The sequence below is a fragment of the Sorex araneus genome, chromosome 10 (genome assembly GCF_027595985.1).
Source record: "Sorex araneus isolate mSorAra2 chromosome 10, mSorAra2.pri, whole genome shotgun sequence".
NCBI classification, from domain to species: domain Eukaryota; kingdom Metazoa; phylum Chordata; class Mammalia; order Eulipotyphla; family Soricidae; genus Sorex; species Sorex araneus.
Genome location: NC_073311.1, coordinates 35,482,662 through 35,510,457, shown reverse-complemented (window position 1 = coordinate 35,510,457; position 27,796 = coordinate 35,482,662). Strand labels below are relative to the sequence as shown.

The 27,796-nt window shown below is 39.9% G+C and overlaps 1 protein-coding gene across 3 annotated transcripts in view; it reads right to left on the bottom strand.

Moving 5' to 3' along the window:
* Nucleotides 1-27,796, bottom strand: part of LOC101545288 (death domain-containing protein CRADD) — a 363,451-nt gene that overhangs the window by 223,207 nt on the left and 112,448 nt on the right. For 2 of the 3 annotated variants that reach the window (XM_055118377.1, XM_055118378.1), the window contains exon 4: nucleotides 6,064-6,367. In XM_055118377.1, coding sequence (XP_054974352.1) covers nucleotides 6,064-6,367 — 304 coding nt within the window. Of the gene's footprint in view, nucleotides 1-6,063; nucleotides 6,368-7,722; nucleotides 7,826-27,796 lie in introns of those variants that run through there. The other variant, XM_004602743.2, reaches the window with a different exon arrangement.

The window sequence follows — 27,796 nt, the reverse complement described above, 5'->3', positions numbered from 1 at the left end:
AACATCCATGATATTAGCAGCCCCACCTCCACACCTCAGACCCTCCACTTGCTCTTTCTCCCTTTCGAGTGAGGTTGACCTCCTGGCTGACATCCCTGGGAACTTTCTGGAATTGGCAGCACCTTTGTCTCCTGTCTGGCTGGGTCCCAGTGGCCTCTACACTAACCTCATCCACAAAGAGCCTTCATACACATCTCCAGGCCACATTTGGTGCATATGACACTCATCAGACATCACACTGATTACACTTATACTTTCTGTCACTGGATGAAAATGGGCAAGGAAAGGAAAGAACATTACCCACCCGCAGAGATTCTAAGGGGCCTGGGGTTGGGAGGTAACTACAAATTCACTCTTAGCACAGCAAACATAGGGACAATGTATGGAAGCTCACCAAGCTCAATGGGTGAAAATATTAACACAGAAGGCTCTACCACTACCAACAAACTCTGCAAAGTTTTAGAGAATGACTTTGGAGACACCATGTTGGGGATGTTTAATGAATGCAAAGAAGCAATGGTACGGGTAGTCAGCAAAGCACAAGAAAGCATGAGAGCAGAAATGAGAAACCTACCATCAGAAGTGACAGAAATTAAGAGTATAGTCGGTGTACAGAAACTCAATAGAAGGTCTGACTACAGAATGAATGGCACCTGGAAAAAAGATCACAGAGCTTCAAGATGAGATGCAAGAAAATGCCAAAAGATGGTAGAAAAAATATCTGAAAATAAATGAACAGATAACTATGGGGTGAGAATAAAACTCTTCAGTATCCCTAAAGAATAGGAAGGCAAATTTGATCAAGAATCACTCGATTTAAAGAAATCATAGATAATAATTTGCCAGAGCTGAGAACAGGCATAGAGATTAAGAGATCCAAAGCGTCCCTGCAAAACATTTCATCATCATCATCATCATCATCATCATCATCATCACTGTCATCCCGTTGATCATCGATTTGCTCGAGCGGGCACCAGTAACATCTCCATTCATCCTAACCCTGAGATTTTAGCAAAACATTAAAAAAAAACACAGACATATTATATTCAGAATGACAAAAGCCAAAAACAGAGACAGAATACCAAAAGCAGCAAGATTTTTTTAAAGGAGTTTACATATACAGGAAGACCCACAAGATTGATAGCAGATCAATCAAATGAAACTCTTTGAGCCAGAAGAGAATTGTGGGTTATAGTACAAAAATTTAATCAAACAAACACTTCACCACAAATACTCTACCCAGCTAGATTATCAGATTTAAAGAAATACCCAGAACCCAAGAAACAGAACAGTTCAGAGAACTCTTATTCTTTAAACAGTTTTGCAAAAACCATTAAAAGAACTTCTTTATAACACAACACAAACTTCTCAGCACTTTATCATTGGGTATGGTACTCATGAATCGTGCATGTGGTTGCTCACTACTAGATTAATAAAGGTTTAATAACTTCTAGCTTGCTAGGGGATTTTAGACTTTTTCAATAAAGAAATAATGTTTTGTTGATACTGAACGTTCAATATTTTTTTCTGGTGATACTTTTATAACCACAGACATTTTTATTATAGTCTTTTATTAATTAATATAGACACTTACATATTGTCTATAATATACTCTATTATAAAATACTAAAATAAATATTCCCTTTTTAGTATTAAAACACACTTCTGGATTTCTATAGGCCTATTCATATTTTCCCCTCGGTGATTAGAGTGATAGTATAATGGGTAGGGCCTTGCAATCGGTCAACCCAGGTTCGATCCCCTGCATCCCATATAGTCCCTCCATGCAGAGCCAGGAGTATTTCCTGAATGCAGAGCCAGGAGTTACCCCCAAGTATCACTAGGCATGACCCAAAAAGAAAAAAAAAACAGATTTTTCCCTTTAAAATATTCTTTCTTTCTTTTTTTCCTTTTGGTTTTGAGGCCATACCTGGCTGTGCTCAGGACTGACTACTGGCTCAGTGCTAAGGGATCACTCCTGGTGGGAAGGTGGGGGGCATAAGAAGGGAGGTTATAGGTGCCAGGCATGGAACCCAGGTCAGTAGCATGTAAGAAAGCACCTTACCTATTAGACTATCTCTCCAGCTCTAAAATTTTATTAATTCTCCTCACTCTTACTAAATTGTGCATTTGTACGATTTATCTATTTCACATAAAATGTTAAATGTATTCGCACAGAATTTTTAGTCATACTATTAACAAGCTACCAAGAGTATCCTGCCTGCATGGCAGAGCCTGGCAAGCTACCTGTGGCGTATTCGATATGCCAAAAACAGTAACAAGTCTCACAATGGAAAGTTTTTGGTGCTCCCTGGAACAAATCGATGAACAATGGGACGACAGTGTGACAGTGCAATTATGAATAGTATTGTAAACCCCAATACCTCTATAAAAGTGGTTTTTAAAAAAATTGCATCTAGAATTCTAATAGACAGCCGCTAACTAGGATATAGCAATAAGTAGCTTTGCGGTAGCTCAAATTTTACAAGCGAAAAACACAAATCAAACACATAAACAATGAAACCAAGATTCTCTGAGAAGTCCAAAACAAGAAAACTTAATTTTTTTTGTGTGTGTGGTGCTGGGGACCCAACCCAGATCTCATGTCCGCAAGGCATGCATTTATTATTATGTTACATCCCCAGCCCTCAAGAAAACCCTTTATGTGACATAAAATCAGCTCATTCGTGGAGAAGAAATGATATCTTAAGCAAAAGACTGATTCTCTCTATTTGTTCTTAAGACTTCTAAGAGGAGCACAAAAAAATCGAATTTAAATTCATTAATAATAAGGAAAATGAGTCAGAAGAGGTTAATGTAGATACACACATATATAGATACCACATTTTCCTGTAATCTAATTTCTAAAATTCAAAAATGCTTTTATGAAAATTTAAATGGGCCAAAACCCCTTCCAGGTTTTGCGCACGCACACACACACACACACACACACACACACACACACACACACACACACACACACACACTATGGCTTCCAATTAATTAAGTCCCAATATTTTTTTTTCCAATATTATTTTTGTATTAAAATCACTGTCACTGTTACTGTCGTCATCCCGTTGCTCATCGATTTCCTCGAGCAGACACCAAAAACGTCTCCATCGTGGGACTTGTTGTTACTGTTTTTGGCATATCGAATATGCCATGGGTAGCTTGCCAGGCTCTGCCATGCGGGCGAGATACTCTCCGTGGCTTGCCGGGCTCTTCGAGAGGGGTGGAGGAATCAAACCCGGGTTGGCCGCGTACAAGGCAAACACCCTACCCGCTGCTCTATTGCTCCAGCCCTGTATTAAAATACTACTATCAAATTAATTAAACACTTAAAACTTAAAATCTCAAATGAGTAGTTAATAATTCCTTTAAAAACTACCACTTTCCTTATCCCTTTCCCACACACACATAAATATGCAATACACAACCAAAACTAATGGCATGATGGATTCTCTATAAAATGTGGCTTTTAAAAGAATGTGATTTTTTTACTAGAATGAAACCGATAGTGAAGAAGGGAATAGTGAACTCCAAATCCAGAAGTTATAGGTGAGTAGGGGTTCGCGGTCAAGAGCTTGAACAAGAGAAGTAGCCCCAGTGTCCTCTAAAGCAATGGTAAATTTATTTCTTAACCAAGCAGCAGGAGACAAGTTTTCACTGTTATTATTTTCTATAATGACTTATATTCTGCATCTTACATAAGCTAACTCAATAATTCATAAAAACTTTTAAAGGTGAGCTTATAATCAAAGTAATCTGTTGGGTCCACTGTGGTACATACAGTCCAATAATGAACAGAATGTCACCTGACTATTGACTATTTCATTAACTTATTTGCTTTTTAATTTTACTCAGAGGGGGAGCAGTACACAAGGGTTATTCCTGGTTCTGCACTTGGAATCACTCCTGGTGGGGCTCTACGGACCATATAAGATACTAAACTTGGGTCAGCTGCATACAAGGCAAGCACCCTACCTGCTGTCCTACCCCTCCAGTCCCACTATTTTATTACTTTAAAAGATACTGTTTTTCTCCTAAGCTTCTCTGAAACGTTTACCATTTAGGTAAAAAAAAAAAAAATTTCTTGTTCTCTGATTAATATGCAGGAAAGGATGTACTATTAACATTACCTAAAGTGGTTATAAAATTAAATCTTTAAGTTGTCACATATTTTATCAGCCTGTTTTGTCTACAAATAAGTTTTGTCAACCAAGAAGAACCTCTAAATCAAATACCAGAAGACATCGAATGCCCTAATATTTCTTCCAACATTCCCCAATTCTGTTATATATTCTGCTTTCAATAAAGTGATAGAAATGTTTGTGATACTTCAGCTACATTCAAACACCTAAAGTATTTAATTTTGTAAGGACAATACAATCTGATTATTCCTAAGATCCTAAAAGACAAGTTATTTTCACTACTTTTTAAAAAGCCTAAAACATACTGCAATTTGGCCAGGCTAGAAAACGAAGATAGTTTTGCTTTCCATTGGGGTCTTTTCAATTCTTCTTAAATTAACTGGTTCTTTCATGCTGATCAGATAGTCTAACAGATGCCATTAATAAAACTAACATAATCACAATTACTTAACAAATGTAGTATGAAAAAGCCTTAAAATGATAAAGTCCATGGGACAAAAATAATGAAAATGGTCTCTTATTGGAGGCTGGAGTGATAGCACATCAGACAAGAGCTTGCCTTGCATGCAGTCAACCCCGGTATAATCCCCAGCACCCCATATGGTTCTCTGAGTAAGGAGTAATTCTTAAGCACCACAGGGTATAGGCCAAAAATAAACAAACCCAAAAAAAATGGTCTCTTATTATTTGATTTAGTTTGCAACCAAATATGTTGGTATTGATAAAGCAGCACTACTAAATTCTGCTTTATAAGCAGATATTCTCAAAGACCATGAGAGTAGTTTTACACCACTATGAAAAAATCTGAGAATAATGCTTATTTAAAATCTGGTAAAAGTCTGAAAATCAACTTTCAATGATCCTTCTTTTTTGTTGTGTTTTTGATGCCAGCTCAGTTCTCTGTTGGTCAATCTTTATGAAAAGTTGAAGTGATAGAATGATCAAGAGCTTGTATCTTTCCTGCTGCAAACCAGGCTAATCCCACCAGGACTGTTTTATTTTCACACTGTTTCTAACACTACCTAAATTCACAATAAGACTCTCCTCAAACTATGGCCCTAACCTCAAACTATAATCTTTACAAATTTTAATGTGCTAGCTGTCTGAATGAAGCCAAACTAAAAAGTCAGCACTGTCATCCTGTTATTCATTTATTTGCTCGAGCAGGCACCAGTAACGTCTCCACTGTGAGACTTGTTGTTACTGTTTTTGGCATATCAAATACGCCACGGGTAGCTTGCCAGGCTCTGCTGTGCGGTTGGGATAATCTCGGTAGCTTGCCGGGCTCTCCAAGAGGGATGGAGGAATCGAACCTGGGTCGGCCACGTGCAAGGCAAATGCCCTACCCACTGTGCTATCGCTCCAGTCCAAACTAAAAAGTAAAATAAAATAAAATAAAATAAATTTTAAAAAATTTTTAATCTAAGCCAGTCTTCCACATCACCCCCTTCTGCCATGAGAGATAAGGAGGGAACAGGTGCAGATCATGCCTTCCTAAAGGCCACCTCCTCCTTCAGGAACCTGATCTTCCCAGCCTGCTCTCTGGCACCCCACGAACCACTTCTCAGCAGGCCTAAATACTGCCTGCTTTCTCATCTGCACCTTCCAAAAGGTTTCCGATGCCAAGGGCAGAGATGTGACTGGCTCTCAGATGAGACTATGCCTCCCAAATGACTTGCCAAATTCTCTGAGAGTTCCCTGAAAGCATTTCTAAAGCCTGTCTCTGAGCTCCCTCCTCACCCTCTCAACAGTTCTTCCCTGAACTTCCTAATTCCACCCAAACATCCTGTCTCCCCAGTGCTAAATGCCTTCTCTTAAAATGTCTAACCCACTTTCAAGCCTAATGGTCAAACGTCAGATCCAGAGAGCATTCTGGAGCCAATATGAAGCAATACCCATCCTGCCCCCCTACCTGCAGGCAGCTCAACTGTGGTTTCCGCTCTCGCCTTCTCCAGCTTCTCCCGGACCCAGGGAAAATCCTGCAGGGAATCTAGGAAGGCATCAAAAGCTTTAGGGCCCCTGGAGGGTAGGATGTCCAGCAGCAGCATTGTTTTCCCAAAGCCTGTGGCTTGCGCTCTGATTTCTTGAAGATGGCTTTCTGTCAAGACCCCTTCCTGGTACAAATACTGAAGAACCAATCCTTCCACCAGGACCTCTGCGCCCAGCTCCAGGCGCAGGGAACGGAGCACTTGCTTGTCTCTAGCCTCCATTTCTCCCTGGGAAGAGGGGAAAAGAAACAAAGTGGCTTGGATCACAGAAAGTGAATGAACTCCCAAAGACAGTGGTCCTGCCACTGAAGGTCCAACAGGACAGCAACAACTTCGAACCTCTGCACAGGGCCAACCCATGGGGGTTAATGTATGGCTGTTAAGAAAAGCCAAATATGTTTAGTGTTGCCTTTTTTGGGTAACAAACAACATTGAATAGGAACCATATTTTCTGTCCTCAATGGGATTGGCTCAGTTCCTTGTTCTTCAAAGAGAGAAAAGAGTCAAGATAACTAGCTTGAAAAGCAACTTTTCTCTGTAGATCCCAGACAATATTTCACTTGCACATACTGGTGAAGAAATAACGGTTTTATTTTAACCATGGTGTTGAGCGGAGATGTCCCACCAACACAGAAACTGTCAATGTGCTTGTTCGTGCCTCTGGGCCATAGGTTTCTGCAAAACATAGGTAGGGGGGAGGGTCCGGAAACCCAAACACCATCCCCTTGAGGATTTTTTCCCTGACAGCAAAACCTTATGCACCATCACCTTCAAGAGTAATATTTAGAGGCGTTTAGTCTGCAATAAATCAGACTCCATCTCTTCCCCTTAAGAATTCAGAATCAGGGGCTGAAGTGACAGCACAGCGGGTCGCGCATTTGCCTTGCACCCAGCCGACGGGTTCAATTCCCACCCAGCATCCCATATGGTTCCGCGAGCACCGCCAGGAGTAATTCCTGAGTGCATGAGCCAGGAGTAAGCCCTGTACATCGCCGGGTGTGACCCAAAAAGAAAAAGAAAAAAAGAATTCAGAATCACCATCTCCACAGTTGTGATCACACATGTATGATCATTTATTGGGATTTTTTTTTCTTCTTAAAATATGTCCCCACACCAGTTCTGTTCAGCAGCCACGAGACAGGGAGGCGTGTTTTGTCCCCACAGTGCACAAATGGTGAAAAAGGGGAGGTGCGCGGGTCGGGGAAACCCCAGGCCCTACCAAAGTCCAAGCCAGCCCACCTGAGCCCGAGCCAGAGGCGGTAGGAGAGGAGGGTGCACGCTCCGCACTCCCTGCGCCCTAGTGCAACTTTCTGTTCCCTGTCTCTTACTGAGCGGGAGAACTGCCAGCGGCTTTCGGGGCATCCAGACCCAAGAAAAAGAGGCGCTGGAAACCTTTCTAAAAGCACACCGGGAAGAGGCGATCCCCGGCAGCCCCTTCCGCCACCCCCATCCCACCCCGGCTCCGGAATGCCCAGAGCAAATTAGGGGGTGGGAGGAGAGAGACACCGCCCAGGTGAGAGTCTCCAGAGCATCGGACCTTCCAGAAAGGATGGGTACAGGGTTTCTGATTTCCTGTTACTTACGTCTGCAATCAAGTATCTTTAAAAAAAAAAAAAATTGAAACCGGAACCCAGACTGTTAGAGAATTTGTATTTCAAGCACCATCTTTGTTGAAGGCGAAAGCGCGCCACAGGAAGTGCCGCCATGTTTATTGAGGGCAAGCGCCGGAAGTAGTGTTTTAGCCATCTTCATTAGGGGCCATGTGTCTCACTGAAGCATTTTCCGCCATGTTTTCTGTGGGTAAACAATGTAATTGCCTGGAAATGGAAACCGGTAACCTTTCTTACGGAGTTGTCTTAGCAAAGAAATAATTGGATGATTGAATTTTAACACAGCAACTTCCACCAGGACCTTTTACGCAAATGACTTAGTAGATATTCAGGTTTCAGAAGTCACCTCAGGTTTCAAAAGTCACCTATCATTTTCGCTGCATTTAAAATTACAGTACACCACACTTTCTGCACTTCCTAATCCTTTTCCATCGTTACAATCACTTTTCTAGCATACTACTAAACTTGTTATTTCAGTTCGTGTTTCTCTCCATTAAAATGTAAGGATAAAAATATAAAAGATAAAGATAAAATATAGGATATCTTTTATCACAGGGACCTCCTCCACAAAAATTTACAAGTTAATCAGGATTTGGCTGCTTCATTCAGCTACCAATCATTGGAAAAGTTGGAGAAAGACTGGAAATTCAAGGATGACTTGGAAAATAACACTGCCACGCTGATTAATGACCACAGGAAGATAAAAGTCCCAAAGCTGCCACTTCATAGTTCCAACATCCTCCCAACACTGACAAAGCAAGTGACTGGATTTGAAACACTGCTACAGAAAAATCAAGATTTCCCAGGCTATATCCAACAGCATCAATTAAACAGCACCTGCAAGTCTTACTTTGATGAATTGGTGAAACCTAATTCAAATGCAGAACATTAGCAGCAAAGGAGTTTGGGCATGTAGTTTGAAAAGCTCCAAACTTCTGAAGCACAGAAAGACATGCTAAAGAGGGAGAGGCAGATACCAGGACCAATCTACTGAGTTCACTAAATGTTTAATATGGAAAGCAAGACAAATGTATGAGCCAAATATAGAGAGATACCATTAAGTAAAATAAAGCTTCATGAAATTCTTTTGTATGATGAGACACAATTAAAAACATATACTCATTGATTCATTTAAATCAAATGATACAGAAAATCACATACCTATTAAAAATTGGCAGTTACAGGGGAACTTTTTCTCAACCATCATTTTTTATTATTTCTATTTAATATAATATAAAAACAATTTATATCATTTCTATTTTCACAAACTCTTTATAAACTAAGCAATGGAAAACAATTCTAAATCTTCCTCTACACAATCTTTAGATATGTGTAACCAGCTTATAGCATTATCACATCAGCATATCATTTTATTATGGCAAATATTACTATTATTGAAGTTTTAAATATGTAGGGAGAGTGGGTCAAAATGGTCACGTGTCTTTGGCAAATTCCCATAGCAAATACATAGCAAAAACTAATTATATGAGATCCCTCTGATTTGTTTCCAGTATACCAGATGGCCCTATCTAATGAAGTGTCTGCTATTGACAAACTAAATTATTGACAGCTGAATTATTACCAGTAAATATGGTGCTTACTCCTACTTTTGATAATCTTGAGTTCCAGAAACTCTTCCTGCATTTCTTCTTCCTCTTTTGCTCCAGTATTGTTGTCCTTTCATGGTCAGTATTTCATGTTTATACTTATAGATGGACAGGTGGTGCCCAAGGTCTGGTTATCCACTCAGAAATCACTCCTGTGTAGGGACTTGGGGACCATATGCGGGTGATAGGAATTGGACCCAGGTCAGCTGCATGCAAGTGTCCTACCTGCAGTACTATCCAGCCCAGGTGGATCTTTTTTACACACAGTGTATCTCAACCTTTTCCCAACCATGACTCCCTTCTGCATTTGTTTTCTTTTTGTGCACTAATCCCATGACCTGTGGGTTGTCCCCTAGACTCATGCTGTGGTCCAGTATATATGATTTGCAGCTACTCTGTAATATTACCCTGTATATTATAACAGAAGGCTGACAGGGAGCCATATGACCCTAGGTGGAGAAACACTGTTTTAGACCATCAACTCCTTCCTGTAGCAAATGAAGAAGAGTATCCATGCTGCCTCCTAAGTGAATGGGTTCCCTTAGATGAAAGGTGATTTTTGAAACCTGACTAGCTAATTGTCATCAGTCAGCCTGTTGAAGGGCCACAACTACAACCTAGACTATCTAGAAAGACACTCTGAGCAGCGTACCAGAGTTTCAAACTCACTTAGATAAACATCTAAGGCCAGGAGGCCCTAAAGGAACAAACATAGGTCAGAATAATTATTACTCCTCCATTCTCTCTCTGTAGGCTAAATTTGGTCCCCTAAAGAGAATTAAACATTTGTCACCCAGCAGTAACAAAACTATTTTTAGGAATGACAGATATTTTCTTTTCTCTCTCTCCCCACCATGTTTGTGTCAAGATAACATAGTGTGAATTTACAGAGGAAATAATAAAAAAGAACGTGTTTTTTTTCTATTTCTGTTTGGCCCTTGATTTAACAACCAAAAAATCAAAGGAGTTACATATTTTTGGTTCATTCTACATCATAAAAATGAAGCCCTAGAGAAAATAGATTCTTTTCAAACATACTTGAAACAGAAGTGGTGAATAAATTAAATCATAAAGTAGCTTTAATCTCAAAAAATCAATAGCATACTATGTAATCAACCATTTTACTATAGAATCTGAAATTTTAACAAAAAATTTATTTCATTAGTTTAAAACTATCCTCTAACTTTGGAAACTAAATGTTTAAAAGTCTTTAAACTCTTGAGTTAAAAAATAAAGTAGGGCTAAAGAGAGAGTACAGGAGGTAAGGTGTTGAACTTGCATGCAGTTTTGGCGGCCTCGACCCTGGTTTGAGTCCCCAGTACCACATGAAATCTCCCATCACAACACCAGAGTGAAAAACCAGCAATAGCCTGATTTCAACAAGATGTGATTCCCTAACCAAATCCAAAAATAAAGTAAGGAGGATGAGGGAGCTAATTTACATGGCAGTGGATGCCCTCTGCTCAGCACCACCAGGTATAACTCTTATGGCCACCAACTACTACACTATGGGAGTCTGCAACGAAGTGTCACACCCACCCACAAAACCAGAATGACCACACACACATAGACACACACAGAGACTCACAGACACACACACACAGACACACACAGACTCACAGACACACACACACAGGCGCGTGCACACACACACACACACCAATAAGGATTGCTTCTTTTATTTTTTAGAAATTTTTGTTTGTTTGTTTTTTGGGTCACACCTGGTGATGCACAGGGGTTACTCCTGGCTCTGCACTCAGAAAATTTAATTGTTACTACAAAGCGGTAACAATTAAAACTGCATGGTACTGGAACAAAGGCAGAGCCACAGACCAATGGAACAGGGTGGAATATCCCTACACACAACCCCAAATGTATGATCGATCATCTGATCTTTGATAATGGAGCAAGAGATGTGAAGTGGGACAAGGAAAGCCTCTTTAACAAATGGTGCTGGCACAACTGGACAAACACATGCAAAAGAATGGGCTTAGACTTCGACCTGACACCATGCACAAAAGTCAGATCAAAATGGATTAAAGACCTCAACATCAGACCACAAACCATAAGGTACATTGAAGACAAGGTCGGCAAAACCCTCCACGATATTGAAGATAAAGGTATCTTCAAAGATGACATGCAACTGGCCAACCAAGTGGAAACAGAGATCAACAAATGGGACTACATTAAACTAAAAAGCTTCTGCACCACAAAAGATACAGTGACCAGAATACAAAGACAATCTACAGAATGGGAAAGGATATTTACACAATACCCATCAGATAAGGGGTTGATATCAAGGGTATATAAAGCACTGGTTGAACTTTACAAGAAGAAAACATCCACCCCATCAGAAAATGGGGCAAAGAAATGAACAAAAACTTTCCCAAGGAAGAGATACGAATGGCCAAAAGGCACATGAAAAAGTGCTCTACATCAGGGAGATGTAGATCAAAACAACCATGAGATACCACCTCACACCACAGAGACTGGCACACATCCAAAAGAATAAAAGCAACCGCTGTTGGAGAGGATGTGGGGAGAAAGGGACCCTTCTATACTGCTGGTGGTTATGTCGACTGGTTCAGCCCTTTTGGAAAACAATATGGATGATTCACAAAAAATTAGAAATTGAGCTCCCATTTGACCCAGCAATACCACTGCTGGGAATATATCCCAGAGAAGCAAAAAAGTATAGTCAAAATGACATCTGCACTTATATGTTCATCGCAGCGCTATTTACAATAGCCAGAATCTGGAAAAAACCCGAGTGCCCTAGAACAGATGACTGGTTGAAGAAGCTTTGGTACATCTATACAATGGAATACTATGCAGCTGTTAGAAAAAAATGAGGTCATGAACTTTGAATATAAGTGGATCAACATGGAAAGTATCATGCTAAGTGAAATGAGTCAGAAAGAGAGAGAGACAGACATAGAAAGATTGCACTCATCTGTGGAATATAGAATAACAGAGTAGGAGACTAACACCCAAGAATAGTAGAAATAAGTACCAGGAGGTTGACTCCATGACTTGGAAGCTGGCCTCACATTCTGGGGAGAGGGCAACTCAGATAGAGAAGGGAACACCAAGTAAAATGTAATAGGAGGCCACGCGGGGGAAGGGTGATGCGTGCTGAAGGTAGACTAGAGACTGAACACAATGGCCACTCAACACCTTTATTGCAAACCATAACACCTAATTAGAGAGAGAGAACAGAAGGGAATGCCCTGCCACAGTGGCAGGGTGGAGTGGAGGGAGATGGGATTGGGGGGTGGGAGGGATGCGGGGTTTATTTGTGGTGGAGAATGGGCACTGGTGAAGGGATGAGTTCTTGAACTTTGTATGAGGGAAACATGAGCACAAAAATGTACAAATCTGTAACTGTACCCTCACGGTGATTCACTAATTAAAAAATGAATAAATTTTTTTTAAAAAGACATTTTTGTTTGTTTGTTTTTTGTGTCACACCTGGCGATGCACAGGGGTTACTCCTGGCTCTGCACTCAGGAATTACTCCTGGCGGTGCTCAGGGGACCATATGGGATGCTGGGAATCGAACCCAGGTTGGCCACGTGCAAGGCAAACGCTCTACCCGCTGTGCTATCGCTCCAGTCCCTGAGGGTTGCTTCTTTAAGAAAAGAAGTTGGACACTTCTATTGGTTGAGAAATGATGGAAAACAAGATTGAAATTCTAAAAACATTAGAATTGATTATTCCATTTACTCATCTCTCCACCATCCTTCTATTGTCCTTTAATGGAACCACAATGGTATACATTAATATCCCAGTTAATATTCTCCAAAGTGTCAACAATGCCAAAAAGAGGCAAACACAAAGTCCTTGTAAGACTATGTCCCAAAGTCATTGTCCGGTTTCTACTTTGACATTGGTGAGTTTGCAATCATTGATTATCTCAGAACTAAGAAAATTGGTACAAACCAAACAAGTAGGATGTGATTAGCCTCAGATTTGATGTGCAAAACTGTAAGAGTAACCTGTTTTTTCTGTCAGTTTGGCTCCATTCTACTGGTAACTTCATACCGGCATCACAAATTGTGAAGAAACAGCACAAAAGCACACTGCACTGCACTGTAGCACTGTTGTTCCATTTTTCATTGATTTGCTCGAGCGGGCACTAGTAACGTCTCCATTGTGAGACTTGTTACTGTTTTTGGCATATCAAATATGCCATGGGTAACTTGCCAGGTTCTGCCGTGCGGGTGGGATGGATACTCTCGGGCTCTCTGAGAGGGACAAAGAAATCGAACCAGGTTGGCCGCAAATGCCCTAGCCACTGTGCTATAGCTCCAGCCCACAAAACACACAGGAGGGAAAATTCTGGGATTTTTTTTAAAGGATTATCGAATGCTTCAGTGGGAAAATACAACAACCAGATGATCTAGCAAGTAAACTTCTGAAAGGATTCAATTTAAGAAAGTCTCATTCATGGGGGCCAGAGCTATAGTACAGAGAGAGGGTAGGGAACTTGCCTTGTGCAGCCAACCCAGATTCTCCATTTGGTCACGGAGCACCATCAAGAGTAATCCCTGAGCTCAGAGCAAGGAGTGAACCCTGAAAACTGCCAGGCGGGGTCACTGTCACTGTCACTGTTATCCCGTTGCTCATCGATTTGTTCGAGTGGGCACCAGTAACGTCTCTCATTGAGAGACTTAGTGTTACTGTTTTTGGCATATCCAATACGCACGGGTAGCTTGCCAGGCTCTGCCATGCGGGTTCCATACTCTCGGTAGCTTGCCGGGCTCTCCGAGAGGGGCGGAGGAATCGAACACAGGTTGGCCGCGTGAAAGGAGAACGTGCAACTGCTGTGCTATCGGGGTCAAAAAAATAAAAATAAAATCTCACTGGGTGAATGAATAAGGAGAATTGGTATGCATAGCATTGTTCGGCTTTACAAAAGAAGAGAATCACACCTATTAGGATGCCTATTTTCTGGCACAGTGACACCGCCAAATTCTGACAACATGGACTCTAATTTATTGCTGGTGGAAATGCAAGATGGTACGAGCACTATGGAAGGGAATTTGGAATTTTTACAAAGGGGCTGGAGCAATAGTACAGTATGTAGGGTACTCGTCTTGCATGTGACCTACCTGGGTTCCATCTCCAGCATCCCGTATGGTTTCTCCAAGCCCAGCTAGGAGTGATCCCCGAGCGCCGAGCCAGGAATAAGCCCCAAGCACAGCCAGTGTGCTTCCCACCAAAATTAAAAAGATTTCTTACAAAGCTAAACGTATTATTACCATAGAATCCAGCAATGATGCTCCTAGGTATTTACGAAAGATGTTAAAAATGTTGTGTCCACACACAAAAGCCTGCACTCGTGGCAGCTTTATTTGTAATTGCTAAAAATTGGAAGCAATGAAGATGTTCTTCAGTATATGATATATATACATATATCCTAAAAATGGAACATTATTTGTGCTAAAAATAAATTATCATATTGAAAATAAATAGGTAACTTTAAATGCCTATTACTAAATGAAAGAAAGCAACCTGAAAAGGCAATATACTGTATGATACCCACTTTATAATATTCTAGAAACGACAAAATTATGGAGGTAGTACAAAATATCAGTGGTTACTAAACAGGAGTAATTCCTGAGTGCATGAGCCAGGAGAAACCCCTGTGCATCACCGGGTGTGACCCAAAAAGCAAAAAAAAAAAAAGATCAGTTAGATATCACTCTTGTTGTATGTTCAAATCCGGGAACATATAACACAAATATAACTTGCAATCCCTTTGGGTGATTGTGATGTGCCAATAAAGGCTCATCAGTTCTAATAAATGAATCATTCTACTGAGGGCCCATAGGGCATGCTCTGCATGTGTGACAGGGCCTAAATGGAGAGTCTCTGTACCCTCCCCTATTGATGTGAACCTATACTGCCTAAAAATTAAATACTGCTTCTAAAAAAGAAAAAGAAAGGACATCAGATCATACATTAAAACATGAATGAACATGGAAAGGCATTATGTCAGGTATAATACAGCACACAGAGAAAGAAAAAATACTAAATGATCTCACTTATCTGTAAAATTCTGAAAAACATGTAACAGGAGCTAAGAGTAGCACAGTGGTTGTCAGGGAAAGGGATGTGGGAAGGGTAACTGTTGGTTAAGGGTGCAAAATTCGAGTTGGGATGAATAAATTCTGAAGTTTTAAGTTACAAAATAGTATCTAGAGATTATTTTAAAACTACAGTAAGTTCCGAGAGATAGGACAGCAAGAAATTACAGTATATTATACATAGCTTATCTGGGTTTGATCCCCAGCATCCCATAGGGTCTGCCCGAGCACCCCAGGACTAATTCCTGAGTGCAGAGCCAGGAGTAATCCTGAGCATCTCTGGGTATGGCCCCCAAACAAAACAAAAGAAAAAAGTTACAGTAAATCTTCACTTAACGTGATAGATAAGTTATTGGAAATTATATTAATGGAAGCTATATAACAAAAAAATCTTTTAATGTCATTTTATGGGGTTGGGAAGCTCCTAAGCAGTGTCCTGGTGTCTAAAGGGCTTCCCCCAGCCATTCTTGACCAACTGGGCCAGTGGTTGAATTCTAAGACCTAAGAATGTGGTGCTCTGAGGGGGGCAGGTGAGCCCATCACCCATCCCAAAAAAAAGCTCCGGCAGCCATAAACCTCCACAACCCAGTCACCACCATGCTCATGACTGATCTCTACAGGCTCAGGACAAGCCTCCCACACATGAGAAGGAATCCGCTGAAAAAACTCGAGTATGTGGGTTTTGTGACTGAAATCTCCAAGCTCACACAGTGTCAGGAATGGACCATATCCCCCCATTTCCCTGTTCTTCAAGGGGTCTGGCAGTATCATGCCCAGAACTACCTCTGGACGCCATATAAGGATCATGATCCTGAGACTTACAAATAAATCTCGAAAGAGAGCAACAAGCTGCATATATGCATTTAAATCCAGCTGTATCACCCTATTTAAAATTTTAGAATTCCTGGAGCAAAAACTGATGTACATATGATGATATCCTCTATGCCACTGGTATACCAAGAATTCCACACCACATTTGATGGGGTATAAAGTCAAAGGCAACAAACCTCAGTCAAAAAATTTAAAAAGAATATATGTACATATATATTTTACATGTACATATTAGTACACAAGTTTCAACATGTAACAAAATGTTAGTAATCGCTTATACAAGAGCTTAACGGCTCCAAAGTGAGATACACTAATCTTCATATACTTTCCTCAAAGGAAACCTTTTTGGATAATTTTTAGTGGATTACTCTTAACAAGCAATACAAAATAAATTATTTAGGATCTGCCTTTGGGGAAGGCTTTGGTAGCAGTGGGAAAATTCAAAACAATGGTGGTGGTAAGGTATAATGGTGGTGGTTTGGGTCTTAGAATATTGAATGCAATAAATTATTGTGAACAACCTAATAAAAATTAAAATTGGGGAAAAAAAGAAAATGGTGCTGCAGTGCCATCAAAAGTTACCCAGTAGTGCTCAGGGACCTCCCAGGTTACATTAGGGATGCTTGGGGGATCATGTGGTACCAGGGATTCAATGAGGTTGACCCCACAAAGATGGGCCTGGTTACCTGTATTATCACTCCTGCCACTCACTGAATATCTGTTTATCCATCTTCACTTGGGATTTTTTTTTAGGAAAAATGAAATCAACAAAATTGATCATAAATCAATCAACATAAAAACAAAACAACAAGCAATATGAATATGAATTGCAACACGAAGGGATTTTCATTTGGTTCTTGTACTGTATGAAGGATTGTTATATTACATTTTAGGGGTAATAACATTATTGCACTGTGTAAATAATAGTATAAATTCTTGTTAACTAATAAACTGATTAGTTAGTTATAAGGAAAAAAACAAATTTAAAAAATAGGCCAAAGAACATTGTTTGAGCACCTGGTGGGTATTATATACTTGAAATTTGTGGAATATCAGAATGCCTTAAACACAACACACACAAAAGAAACTATATGAGACAATGGATGTGTAAAATGGCCTCATTGTGTGTTGAGTTTTTTTTTTTTTCATTTCCACTTGGCTAAACACGCGATAAGATACATAAGAAGTGAGACACAGTGGGCTGTGGTGAAGGCAAGCCCACATGCAGGACTCGGGGGCAGCATTAGGTGGACCAGCAGCGGCTTCCGGGAGCAGAGAATGGGCAATAGACAGACTCCCCGGCGTCGTCGGATCTCTCTCCTTATGGCGCAGCTGTAGTCATCCTTACAGCTGTAATATCGGTTATCAGAGTTAAATCATCCTAGTCTCCTCGCAGACCTCAAAGTCTCCAAAGTCTCCATTTTTCTCCTCGTCTTCTTGTTGTCTTCTCTCCACTGCTGTGCTCTCTTCCTATCGTCTTTCTTTGTGCTCTATTCTATGTGTGCCATTGTGCTCTTTGCCGTCTGTCTTCTGTCCGTACCGACCTTGTAATCTTCTTCAGTCTCTGTCTCTCTCTGTCTTGTGGTATCTAGTCTGCTGCCATTGTCTTTCTCTTTTCTTCTTCTGACCTTCTAACCCTGGGACTGTATAACTTCGTAACTTCCTGATGACAACCTTGTGATCCTTTGATCCAACTCCCCTTCTGACTCTCTGATGACTGACTTCGGCGACCGTTGACCCCAGCCCCTTACAGCATAGTTTATATAGAAATTTTATAGGGTGAGGCTACAAAGGTGGGACTGAACATTAACAAATCAACAAAGAGAGGTAAGGCCACTCATCCAGGAGATCAACTCAAGGACAAAATCTCACCTAAGGCGATTACTCCAGATTACTAGGGTATGCCAAAAACAGTAACAACAAGTCTCACAATGGAGATGTTACTGGTGCCCACTTGAGCAAATCCATGAACAAGGAGACAGGATTCCATCCAGGGTGTGTTGCTTTCTTCTTTCCTCAGCTAGTAATCCGCTTAAATCATCACAGTAAATTTACCTCTTACAGTATTTCTAGTATTATCATTTTGTATGAGCACAGTAAGAGATATCAAGCTTAAAGTTTGGTTCTTCCTGAGGACATTTCACTGTATATTCCAGACCACAATCCTCAGGCCAGGTTAGTCTTCCTAACCCCAGCAGTGTCCTTATTCAGTTACCTCTTTTGGGTCATGATAGAGTTTGTTCATGACTGTGCTCTTAACTTATAGTTAAGTATTATGGTGCTTGGCCTGGCCCATTTCTATGCCAGAGTAGCTCACAGCTTGCCCTGGGTCCATCAGTCCCTTGTCAGGACCCTACTCATGGAGTGATAGGAACTAAAGGCAACTGAGGCTTAAGTCAAGTAAATATGGATGCCCAGCAGTAAATATTATTTTGGAGTCAATTAACTCCCATGTTACATAGCATAGCGTCAATTTTCTTCCTGTGTCTATTAAAAAAAAGGACATTGATAAATAAACCATACAAACGATATAAAGGAAAGAGAAAAGCAATATAGAATTACTAGTTGTACCTCAGTTGCTCTGTTGTAGGAGTGGCTCAATAGACCTTAGGCTCCCTGTGGCAGGAGCAAAGATAATCTAGTGTTATCCAACAATTGTGACCATCATTCCTTTCTTTTTAAAAATTTCTTATTGAATCACTGTTGAGATAGACCCTTACAAAGCTGTTCATGATTGTATTTTAGTCATACAGTATTCCAACACCCATCCCTCCACCAGTGTACATTTCCCAGTAAAAATGTCCCCAGGTTCCCTCCCATGATCGCCCACCCCCTACCTCCTGCCTGCCTCTATGGCAGGTACGTTCTCTCTCTCTCTCTCTCTCTCTCTCTCTCTCTCTCTCTCTCTCTCTCTCTCTCTCTCTCTCTCTCTCTCTCTCTCTCTGGGCATTGTTGTGGCCCTTATTTCACAATGTAAATGAACAGCAAAGAAAATTTATATACTATAAATATATACAATTCAAAATTTGCCTATTATATGAATAAAGCTGAATGCAAAAAGTTACACTTGCTAGAAAGAAAAAAAATTACATAAAGCAACGTGGCCAGCAGCACTTTAACTAAATGATCAAGGTGATGGGACTGGAGACATAGTTCAGAGGGCGAGGTGTTTGTCCTGCAGGCGGCTGATGGGACTTCTATCCCCCATGTGCCCTCCTGAAGTACACTAGGAGTGATCCCTGAGCACAGATCCAGGAGTAAGCCCTGAACACAGTCAGGTGTGGCCCCAAACCAAAAACAAATGGAAATAAACAAATGATCAATGTGATCACAGTGCAACTTGTAGGGTACCTCAGTACACTGCGGGGAATACTGTGCAGCTTCTCTTCCCCATTCCTTGGCCCACGAAAAGGATGAAAAAAGAATTCACCAAAATAAGCAGAGGCATCTAACCCAGTACTGACAAATCCTAAAACGTCATGGGGGAGGCACAGCCAAACTGCAACCACTTTATAATTTTTGACAAAGCAGTCTGCTTTGATGATATTATCCAAATTATGTGCATTGATTATTCTTTCACTACGTTCTGAACTCAAAGGGTTCCTTCAGTTTTCTGAGATCATATCTTGATCTGACTTTAATTATGGCTTATTGTCAAGTTCCTGGGACCAGTTTTTTATCTTTTTGTTTTTAAACAAAGATCTTAGGTTGCAAACCTTGAAAAAGAGCCAGAGTCCAAGATGTAGTTCTGTGGTGGAGTGTATGGGGTGGTGGGAGCTAGATACATTATAATGCAAGCTAATGTGTACTAATTGAATGCCTCCAACAAGCTCTCTGATTGTTTACAGTATGCAATATTATCCTATAATAGTTTAGTATTGGGGTCCAGACAGATAGTACAAAGGTGGAGGCTTTTGCCTTTCATGTAGCAGACCTGGAATTTGAGCTCTGGCACCGTATATGGTTCCCTGAGCACCGCCAGGAGTGATCCCTGAATACAGAGCCAGGAGTAAGTCTTGGGCACAGCTGGGTGGTCCCCAAAACCTAAGAAAAAAAATAGTTCAGTGGATTGTAGAATAATTACAATTTATAATTTGATAGCACTGGCTGTTTTTATTCAACATTCACGTAACATTGGTTGACACGATCAACCAAGTTTGAGTGGCAAACTTCCACACCTCTTCAAATATGTTACCACACCCCCACCCACCACTAAATTCCCAGTGATATGCCACAGCTCATTAGCCTCCCTCTTGCTCATTCTTCCCCACCCACATTTGCTACCTCAGTTGTACTGTCAAAGTCCAAGATTTGCTTTCAAGGAACATTGTCTATTTCCTTGTCTTGTTTCTTAATGTCCCATACATGAGCACATCTTGTAGTTGTCTTTCTCCTTCTGATTTAGTTTGATTTAGCACAATCCTCTCCAATTCCATCTACATTGCCACAAAATGGCAAAAGTTTTCTTAGAGTTTTCTTAGTTTCCTTTTCTTAGAACTGAGTAATATTGTACTGTGTTTATATGCAAGATCTTTACCCACATATCTGAGCATCCAAGTTGTTTCTATATTTCTTTTTTTAAAAAATTTAATTATACATGTTTATTTATTTATTTATTTAATTTTATTGAATCACCATGTGGAGGGTTACATAGTTCTCAGGATTATGTCAATTATACAATACTCAAACACCCTTCCCTTCACCAGTGCCCATATTCCATCACTAACCCCCCCCAGTATACCTGTCGCCCCCTCCCACCTCCCCAGTCCCCACCCTTGTAAGTGATAAGTTTCACTTCGTCTACGCTTTATCTCGATTACATTCCATGTTTCAACACACAACTCACTACCGTTGTTGGGGTTTCCCCAAAAAAGAAAAAAACAGTCCTATTGCCAAGGAGGCATTTGATAGTTCTCCATTGCTAAGAATATAGAGATATTAAGTCCCGCTGTTTGTTACATAACTTTTCTTTTTCCCCCTTGAATTCAGCCCGCCGTGGGTTCTCTGATCCCGTGCCGGAATTAGTTCAGTGGGCTGCTTGGAGTCCAAGGGCGCTTCCTTGGGCTCTTCCATCATGCTCGCTCCGCAGCAGGGTCCAAAACTTGTTTCTATATTTCACCCATGGTAGATAGTGTTGCCATGAACATGGCTTTGCATATATCTCTTCAAGTCAGTGTTTACTATGTTTTTCGAATGGATCACATAGAAGTGGCATTGCTGAATCATATGATAGATCTATTTTTAATGGTTTTTAAAACTTCATACTCCATAAGGGCTGAACCAACTTATATTTCCACTGACATTATACAAAAGTTCCTTTTCCTCTATATCTGACTTATTATTTCTTATGTTTTTTGGTATAGGCCATTCTCAGAGGAGTGAGAAAATATTTTATTCTAACTTTAATCTGTATTAAGTTCAAGATTAAATTAAATTTAAATGAAAAATTTTTCATTATACTGCTTTTTTATATTTAAATGTCTCTAATGGTCTATTCAAACTCTTCTCTCTTCATTATGATTAAATTATTTTCTTGATTGATGAGTTTTTTGAGCTATATATATATTTTGAGTATGAGTTTTTTGTCATATCCAAGATGTGTATTATTTTCTTCTATTCAAGTGGATGCCTTTTTATTGATTTTAATGACTTTCTTTTGCTATGCACAAGTTTTTTAATTTGATATAATCCAATATTTTTATTTATTCTTTTGTTCTCCTTGCTATTGAGGTCAAGCCCCAAAGACAACTCTAAAACCAATAGTGTATAGTGTTTTGCTGGGGATTTTTTTCTGTTTTCTACAAATCTAAATTTAACAACTAAGTCCGTAATCCTTCCTGAGTTATTTCGTATGTGGGATCAGATAGTGATCCTATTTCATTCTTTTGCATGTTCAAGTTTTCCAACACCCTTTATTGAGTCTGTCCTTTCCTGAAGGGTAATATTATTCCGTTTTTAAAATTGAGGTTTGCAGTTTGAAGAGCTAAAGTCTCACTGCATGTCTACTGGAAGGACTTAGTATATCAGTGGTAGGACAATGCTTACATTTTGAATAAGAGGCATAAAAAGGATTGACAACATTTTGAGATAAAGAGCTTAATTAACTAAACTTCCATTTGTGTTCAAGAAAAATTGCTAGGGACCAGCCCCAGGTGAACAGGCCTGAAATAGGGACTTAATGAGGATTAAGAAAAGAGACAAAAATAAGAGACAAAAAGCATGGAGTTTGGGGTCTTACAGCCTCATAGACTGAGAGCCTCAACTGTCCTCCACATGCAAGATTCATTGCTTACAACCAGTAATCATCAGAAGAAGAACAACAACACCCTTTGGTCAAATGCCTAACTATGCCTAACATAGCTAGGCTTGACTTTTATTCATACGAGAGCCATAGTATAACCAGGACAAACATCTTTGTAAAGGGCTTTCTCGAGGGGAGATTCTTCTGGGAGAGGGAGCAGAGATAAATGCTGGAGCATCATTCTGCACCTAGGCACCACAGTTCTGGGTTTAAAGGTCCCATAAAAGACCCATTCTGTCCATCTCCTTTATCTATCTTAATCCCCAACAAAAAATAACATAGACGTAGTTGCATAGGAATTAGGAAGAAAGGTCAAGACATTTCTTAATTAGAAATATTAAACAAAAACATTTGAACCTGGTTAAGCATATGAGCAAGTATTTGGCTGAGACCACATAAATTAATGTCCTAAAGCACAAAGAAATTATTCCATAGCCTCCCTATAAAACCCTGAATAGATGGTCACACTGAAAACACACACACACACACACACACACACACACACACACACACGCCGTCATCTATATATATATTAAACATTTCTTTCTGAGTTGGCCAGGATGAGTTATCAGTAAATGTACCAAGTACTTGAATGAATTAAGCTTTTTAGCTGAGCTTATTTAATAAAGACCATTCAAAAAGTAGACAATGATTACTAAATATAAAGATTTTTGTTTCAGTATAATTGATGCTAAGCTTTTCTTTCTGACAATAATCTACCCAAAGATTCATCTGCATCTTAATAAAGCAAATTTAGCCACTAGCCCAGGAAAGGGTACCTCCCTTCCTTCCTATTTATAATGATAAGTGGGCATTCATCCAATCTGTCCACAGGCTATTCAGGAAGTATAGCATTTTGAACAAATTGTGGGATTAATATTGAAACATTAGAAGTGCTCTTCATGGAGACTAGTTTAATAGGAAAAAGAAACCATTAAATGTGCTGATGAGTAACTGTACCTCACAGTTATTCACTAATAAAAATTTTTAAAAACATCACATCCCAGAACTAGGTGACCAAGAGAGATGTATATGTAGAAACTCATGCCTGAATCATGCAGCCTTATCAAGATCACTAATCATTAAACAGTTTCATTCCAAAAAATTAATTAATTAATATTTTATTGATTAAACAACAACAACAAAAGTGCTGATGAATTATCTCCAGAGAATGAGAATATAATTGCTGGGAGAGCTAGTCAACTGGAAGTATCAGATAGGCTAAAATAAGCTTCTCTCCACACAGGGAAACTTTCCTGTTGACCAGAAGTAGAGGAGAGAGGAAAAGCCAGAATGAGTTCCAGTCTGACTTAACTCACTAAACTTACTTGGCTCACAAAGATTTCTCCTACTGGCCAAAAAGTATTAGATAAGAGGAAGCAAAAGAGTATCCTTGAGATATTTTTACTGGGTTTCCTCCTTTTGAGTTTAAGTTTCGGATTTTCTTCTTCTAGGAAACATAGAAATGATCCTTTGGGTGAGGGAAAAGGGGTATCTACTAAAATAATCTAGTGCTATGCATATAACATGTGCTCAGTAAATGTGTTCGACCAATGTCCGTAACGCTTCTGTTCATTTCATTTTACACAGTGCCTATAAAGTTTCTTGCAGCAGTCATTAAAAAATATGGGCCAAGTAAATGCATATAAGACCAGTGTATTACAACCAGACTTCTTTTCGCTTATCATTTATATCTACTAAAGAATATAACAAAGTCAAAAATTCCTATTTAATCATTTTCACATGGAAAATTCTACAAGAGTTTTATGTTATTATTATATGGTCCTTGTTATAAGTTTTTAGCACCTGAATTTTTAATGCTTTCAGAACCTGTTCTCTATTATAATTTTATTATTTTCCATAAATTGTCTTATCAAGCCCATTCCACTAAATGTTATCTAAAGATGAAATTTTTCCCTGAATATTTAGCTCCCAGCTGTCTACTAATATCTCCACGTAGAATTCCGGGGGGCAACTAAAATTTAACCTTTCCCAATCTGGACTCCAGATTTCTCTTACCCGCAAGCCTACTCTTCCCCAGCCTGGTCCACTTCTAAAAATGGGACCACCACTCAATTAAGTCAAAGATGGCAGAGATCATTCTTGATTTTCTCCTTTTATCACCTGTTTTGTTTTGCCATATCTAGCAGTGCTGAGGGCTTTACTTCTGCCACTGGGAGGCTTGGGGAGACCATATAGGGTGCCAGGAATCAAACCCGCATCTGCCACAAGACATGAGTCCCACCTGCTGTAGTATCATTCTTGGACCCTTTGTCCACATTCAATCAATAATAAGTTCTATTGATTTTCAATAATATCTCCTATCCAGATCATGTCACTCCACCATTACCTTCACCTAAATTACTGTCATATCTTGCTCCTACTACAGAAATTTATTCCATCTGGTCATTTGGATGACATCTCAAACGTCAACACTAACTTTTATTTGTTATATTTTTTATTGAATCATCATGTAACCATGAGATACAGTTACAAAACTTTCATGATTGAGTTTCAGTCATACAATGTTCCAACACCCTTCCCTCCACCAGGTATCAAATGTCAACACTTTAAAGGGAAGAACTTTAAAATTATTTTTCAGATTCTACTATATCACCTTGTTACAAAGTTACACATATATTTATGATTAAGTTTTGGGCATATATTGTTCCAACACCAGTGCCCACTACCTTCCACCTATTTGATGTCAATAATTGGGTTTGTAAAAGTCAGGTGCGCTCTATCTCAAGTGCATCTATGTCTTTTTATTTTATTTTATTTTTTGGTTTGGGGGGGTCACACCTGATGGTGCACAGGTGTTACTCCTGGCTCTGCATTCAGGAATTACTCCTGATGTTGCCTGGGGGACCATATGGGGAGCTGGGGATCAAACTCTAGCCAGCCATGTGCAAGACTAGCATCTACCCACTATACTATCTCTTGGGCCCCACCATCTGTCTCTTTTTTAAAAAACGAAATATCACACAGAATGTGAAGCCTTGTACAATCAAAGAATTCTGGAAATGGGAAGGAACTAAGAAATTACCTCCTATTTCACTAAAGTGGTAAAAGGAGCCCCAGAAAGGTGAAGTGCTGCTTGGGTATAGGACCTGCAGAAGGTCATAATTATTTGATTATTATTTCCTCCATCACAATCTTTGATAGGAGGAAATTAGCTTATCAAATGTAAAAGCCATTGAAGAATGACTCATCATTCCCCCCCCTCCTCAGCCCCCCTTCCACTGCACTTCTATGTTGTTGTGATGACTGGGGTCACACACACACACATGCCCACCCAGTGCTGTACTCACCCATTTAGTGGCGGTATTTCACAGAGCATGTTGAGACACTCCCAAACCCGACCGAAGAGCTCATTGGGAGTGACACTATTTTATACATGCTGCCTAAGAACACTCTGATTGTATCATTCAATGAGGGTCACTTTGGCGCTCACACTTTCTTGCTGTGGATTGCACACCAGGCCACAGTGCTCATACATCTTTTACTTGTGGTACTCGCCAGGATTGTGCTCATGCCTAGGTAGCACTGTGGCTCGGCCTCCCACCTGCTTGCAAGATTGGCACTTTAGCTGCTGAGCCGACTCTCCCAGCCCCCTTTTCACTCATTTCACTTACGTTAATGCTGATGATTCCAAACTTTCAAAATGAGGCTATTGGATATTGATGTACAGGTGTTCAATCATTTTATATTTTACTTAATTTTAAACTTTTAAGGTTATTAATCCCCCATAAAATAAGCCAGGGATTTGATGTCACCTTAGAGCCCCTGAGGAAAATAAGAAGGGAGACTTTTTTTAATTACTATTTATTCTTAATAAATACTAAAAAATATGATTGTTGAGACCAGAGAGATTATATAGGAATTAAGGCAATTCTTTTTAATTTGATATTTTTATTGAATAACAATGAGATGCACAGTTACAAAGTTGTTCATGATTGGGTTTCAGTCATGCAATGTTCCAACACTTGTCCTTTCGCAGTGTACATTTCCCACCACCAATGTCCCCAGTTTCCCTCTGGCCACCTCCTGTCCAGGCTACCTCTATGGTGGGCACTTTTCTTCTTGATCTCTGATCTCTCTCTCTCTCTCTCTCTCTCTCTCTCTCTCTCTCTCTCTCTCTCTCTCTCTCTCTCTCTCTCTCTCTCTCTCTCTCTCTCTCTCTCTCTCTCTCTCTCCCCTTTTGGGCATTACGTTTGCAGGTATTGAAAGGTTACCATGTTTGTCCCTTTATCAACTTTCAGCACTCGGTTCTTGTCCACAGTGATCATTTCCAACTCTCATTGTTAGAGTGGTCCGTTCTCTTGCCTAACTGCCTTCCCTCCACCCCCTTCCACTTGTGCCTGGCTTCTAACCATAAGTCCTTCTGGCTAAAGCACTTATATTGCATGCAGCTCCTAAACACTGCTGAGTGGGGCCTCAAAAACATTTTTTTAACAAATCTGTCACAGATTTAACTGTAATTTATACAATATGCATCCAAACAGGAAAGCCCCTGCCAACAGACCCTCTCGGGGTGCTTTTATCTGATGGCTTTTACAGAAAGCACCGTCATTTGGAAATGCATGGGCTAGGGAGAGCTCCACACATTTTATGTCCAAAAAGATGTGAATGCTGACTGGTGTGTGCTCTAGAATAGTTCTACATAAAGAACCATGGCACCCCAAACTCCAACAACCACTATGAACACCAGAAGATTGACAACAATCATCTATTCACTTGAGCTAACTTGTTTGAATTATTTTAATTCAGCATTTATTTTTAATGACCATTTATATTTAAGTGCTTTATTACAAAGAGATAGTACAGCAGGTAAGGTGCTTGCCTTGCACACAGCTGACCTGGGTTCAATCCCTGGCATTCTACAGGGTCCTCCAAAACTGTCAGGAGTGATCCCTGAGTGATCAGAGCTTGGAGTAAGGCTTGATCACTGCTAGATGTGACCCAAAAGCCAAATAAATAGATAGATAGATGACTCATTAAGTGTCTAAGGTAGCATTTAATTCAGAACTTTCACCTTTTTGGGTCCCTCTGGGATCAAGTGCCTACAAGACATATCCATTAACCCTTTACTTTGGAAAGTAAAGAATGAATTTATCAAACTTAGAACAAATATGGTAGAATTTACTACCTAGTAAATGTGACGTTAAAAAAAAAGTTTCTCCTGTTGAGAACAACGTGGTGAATGAGAGACACTG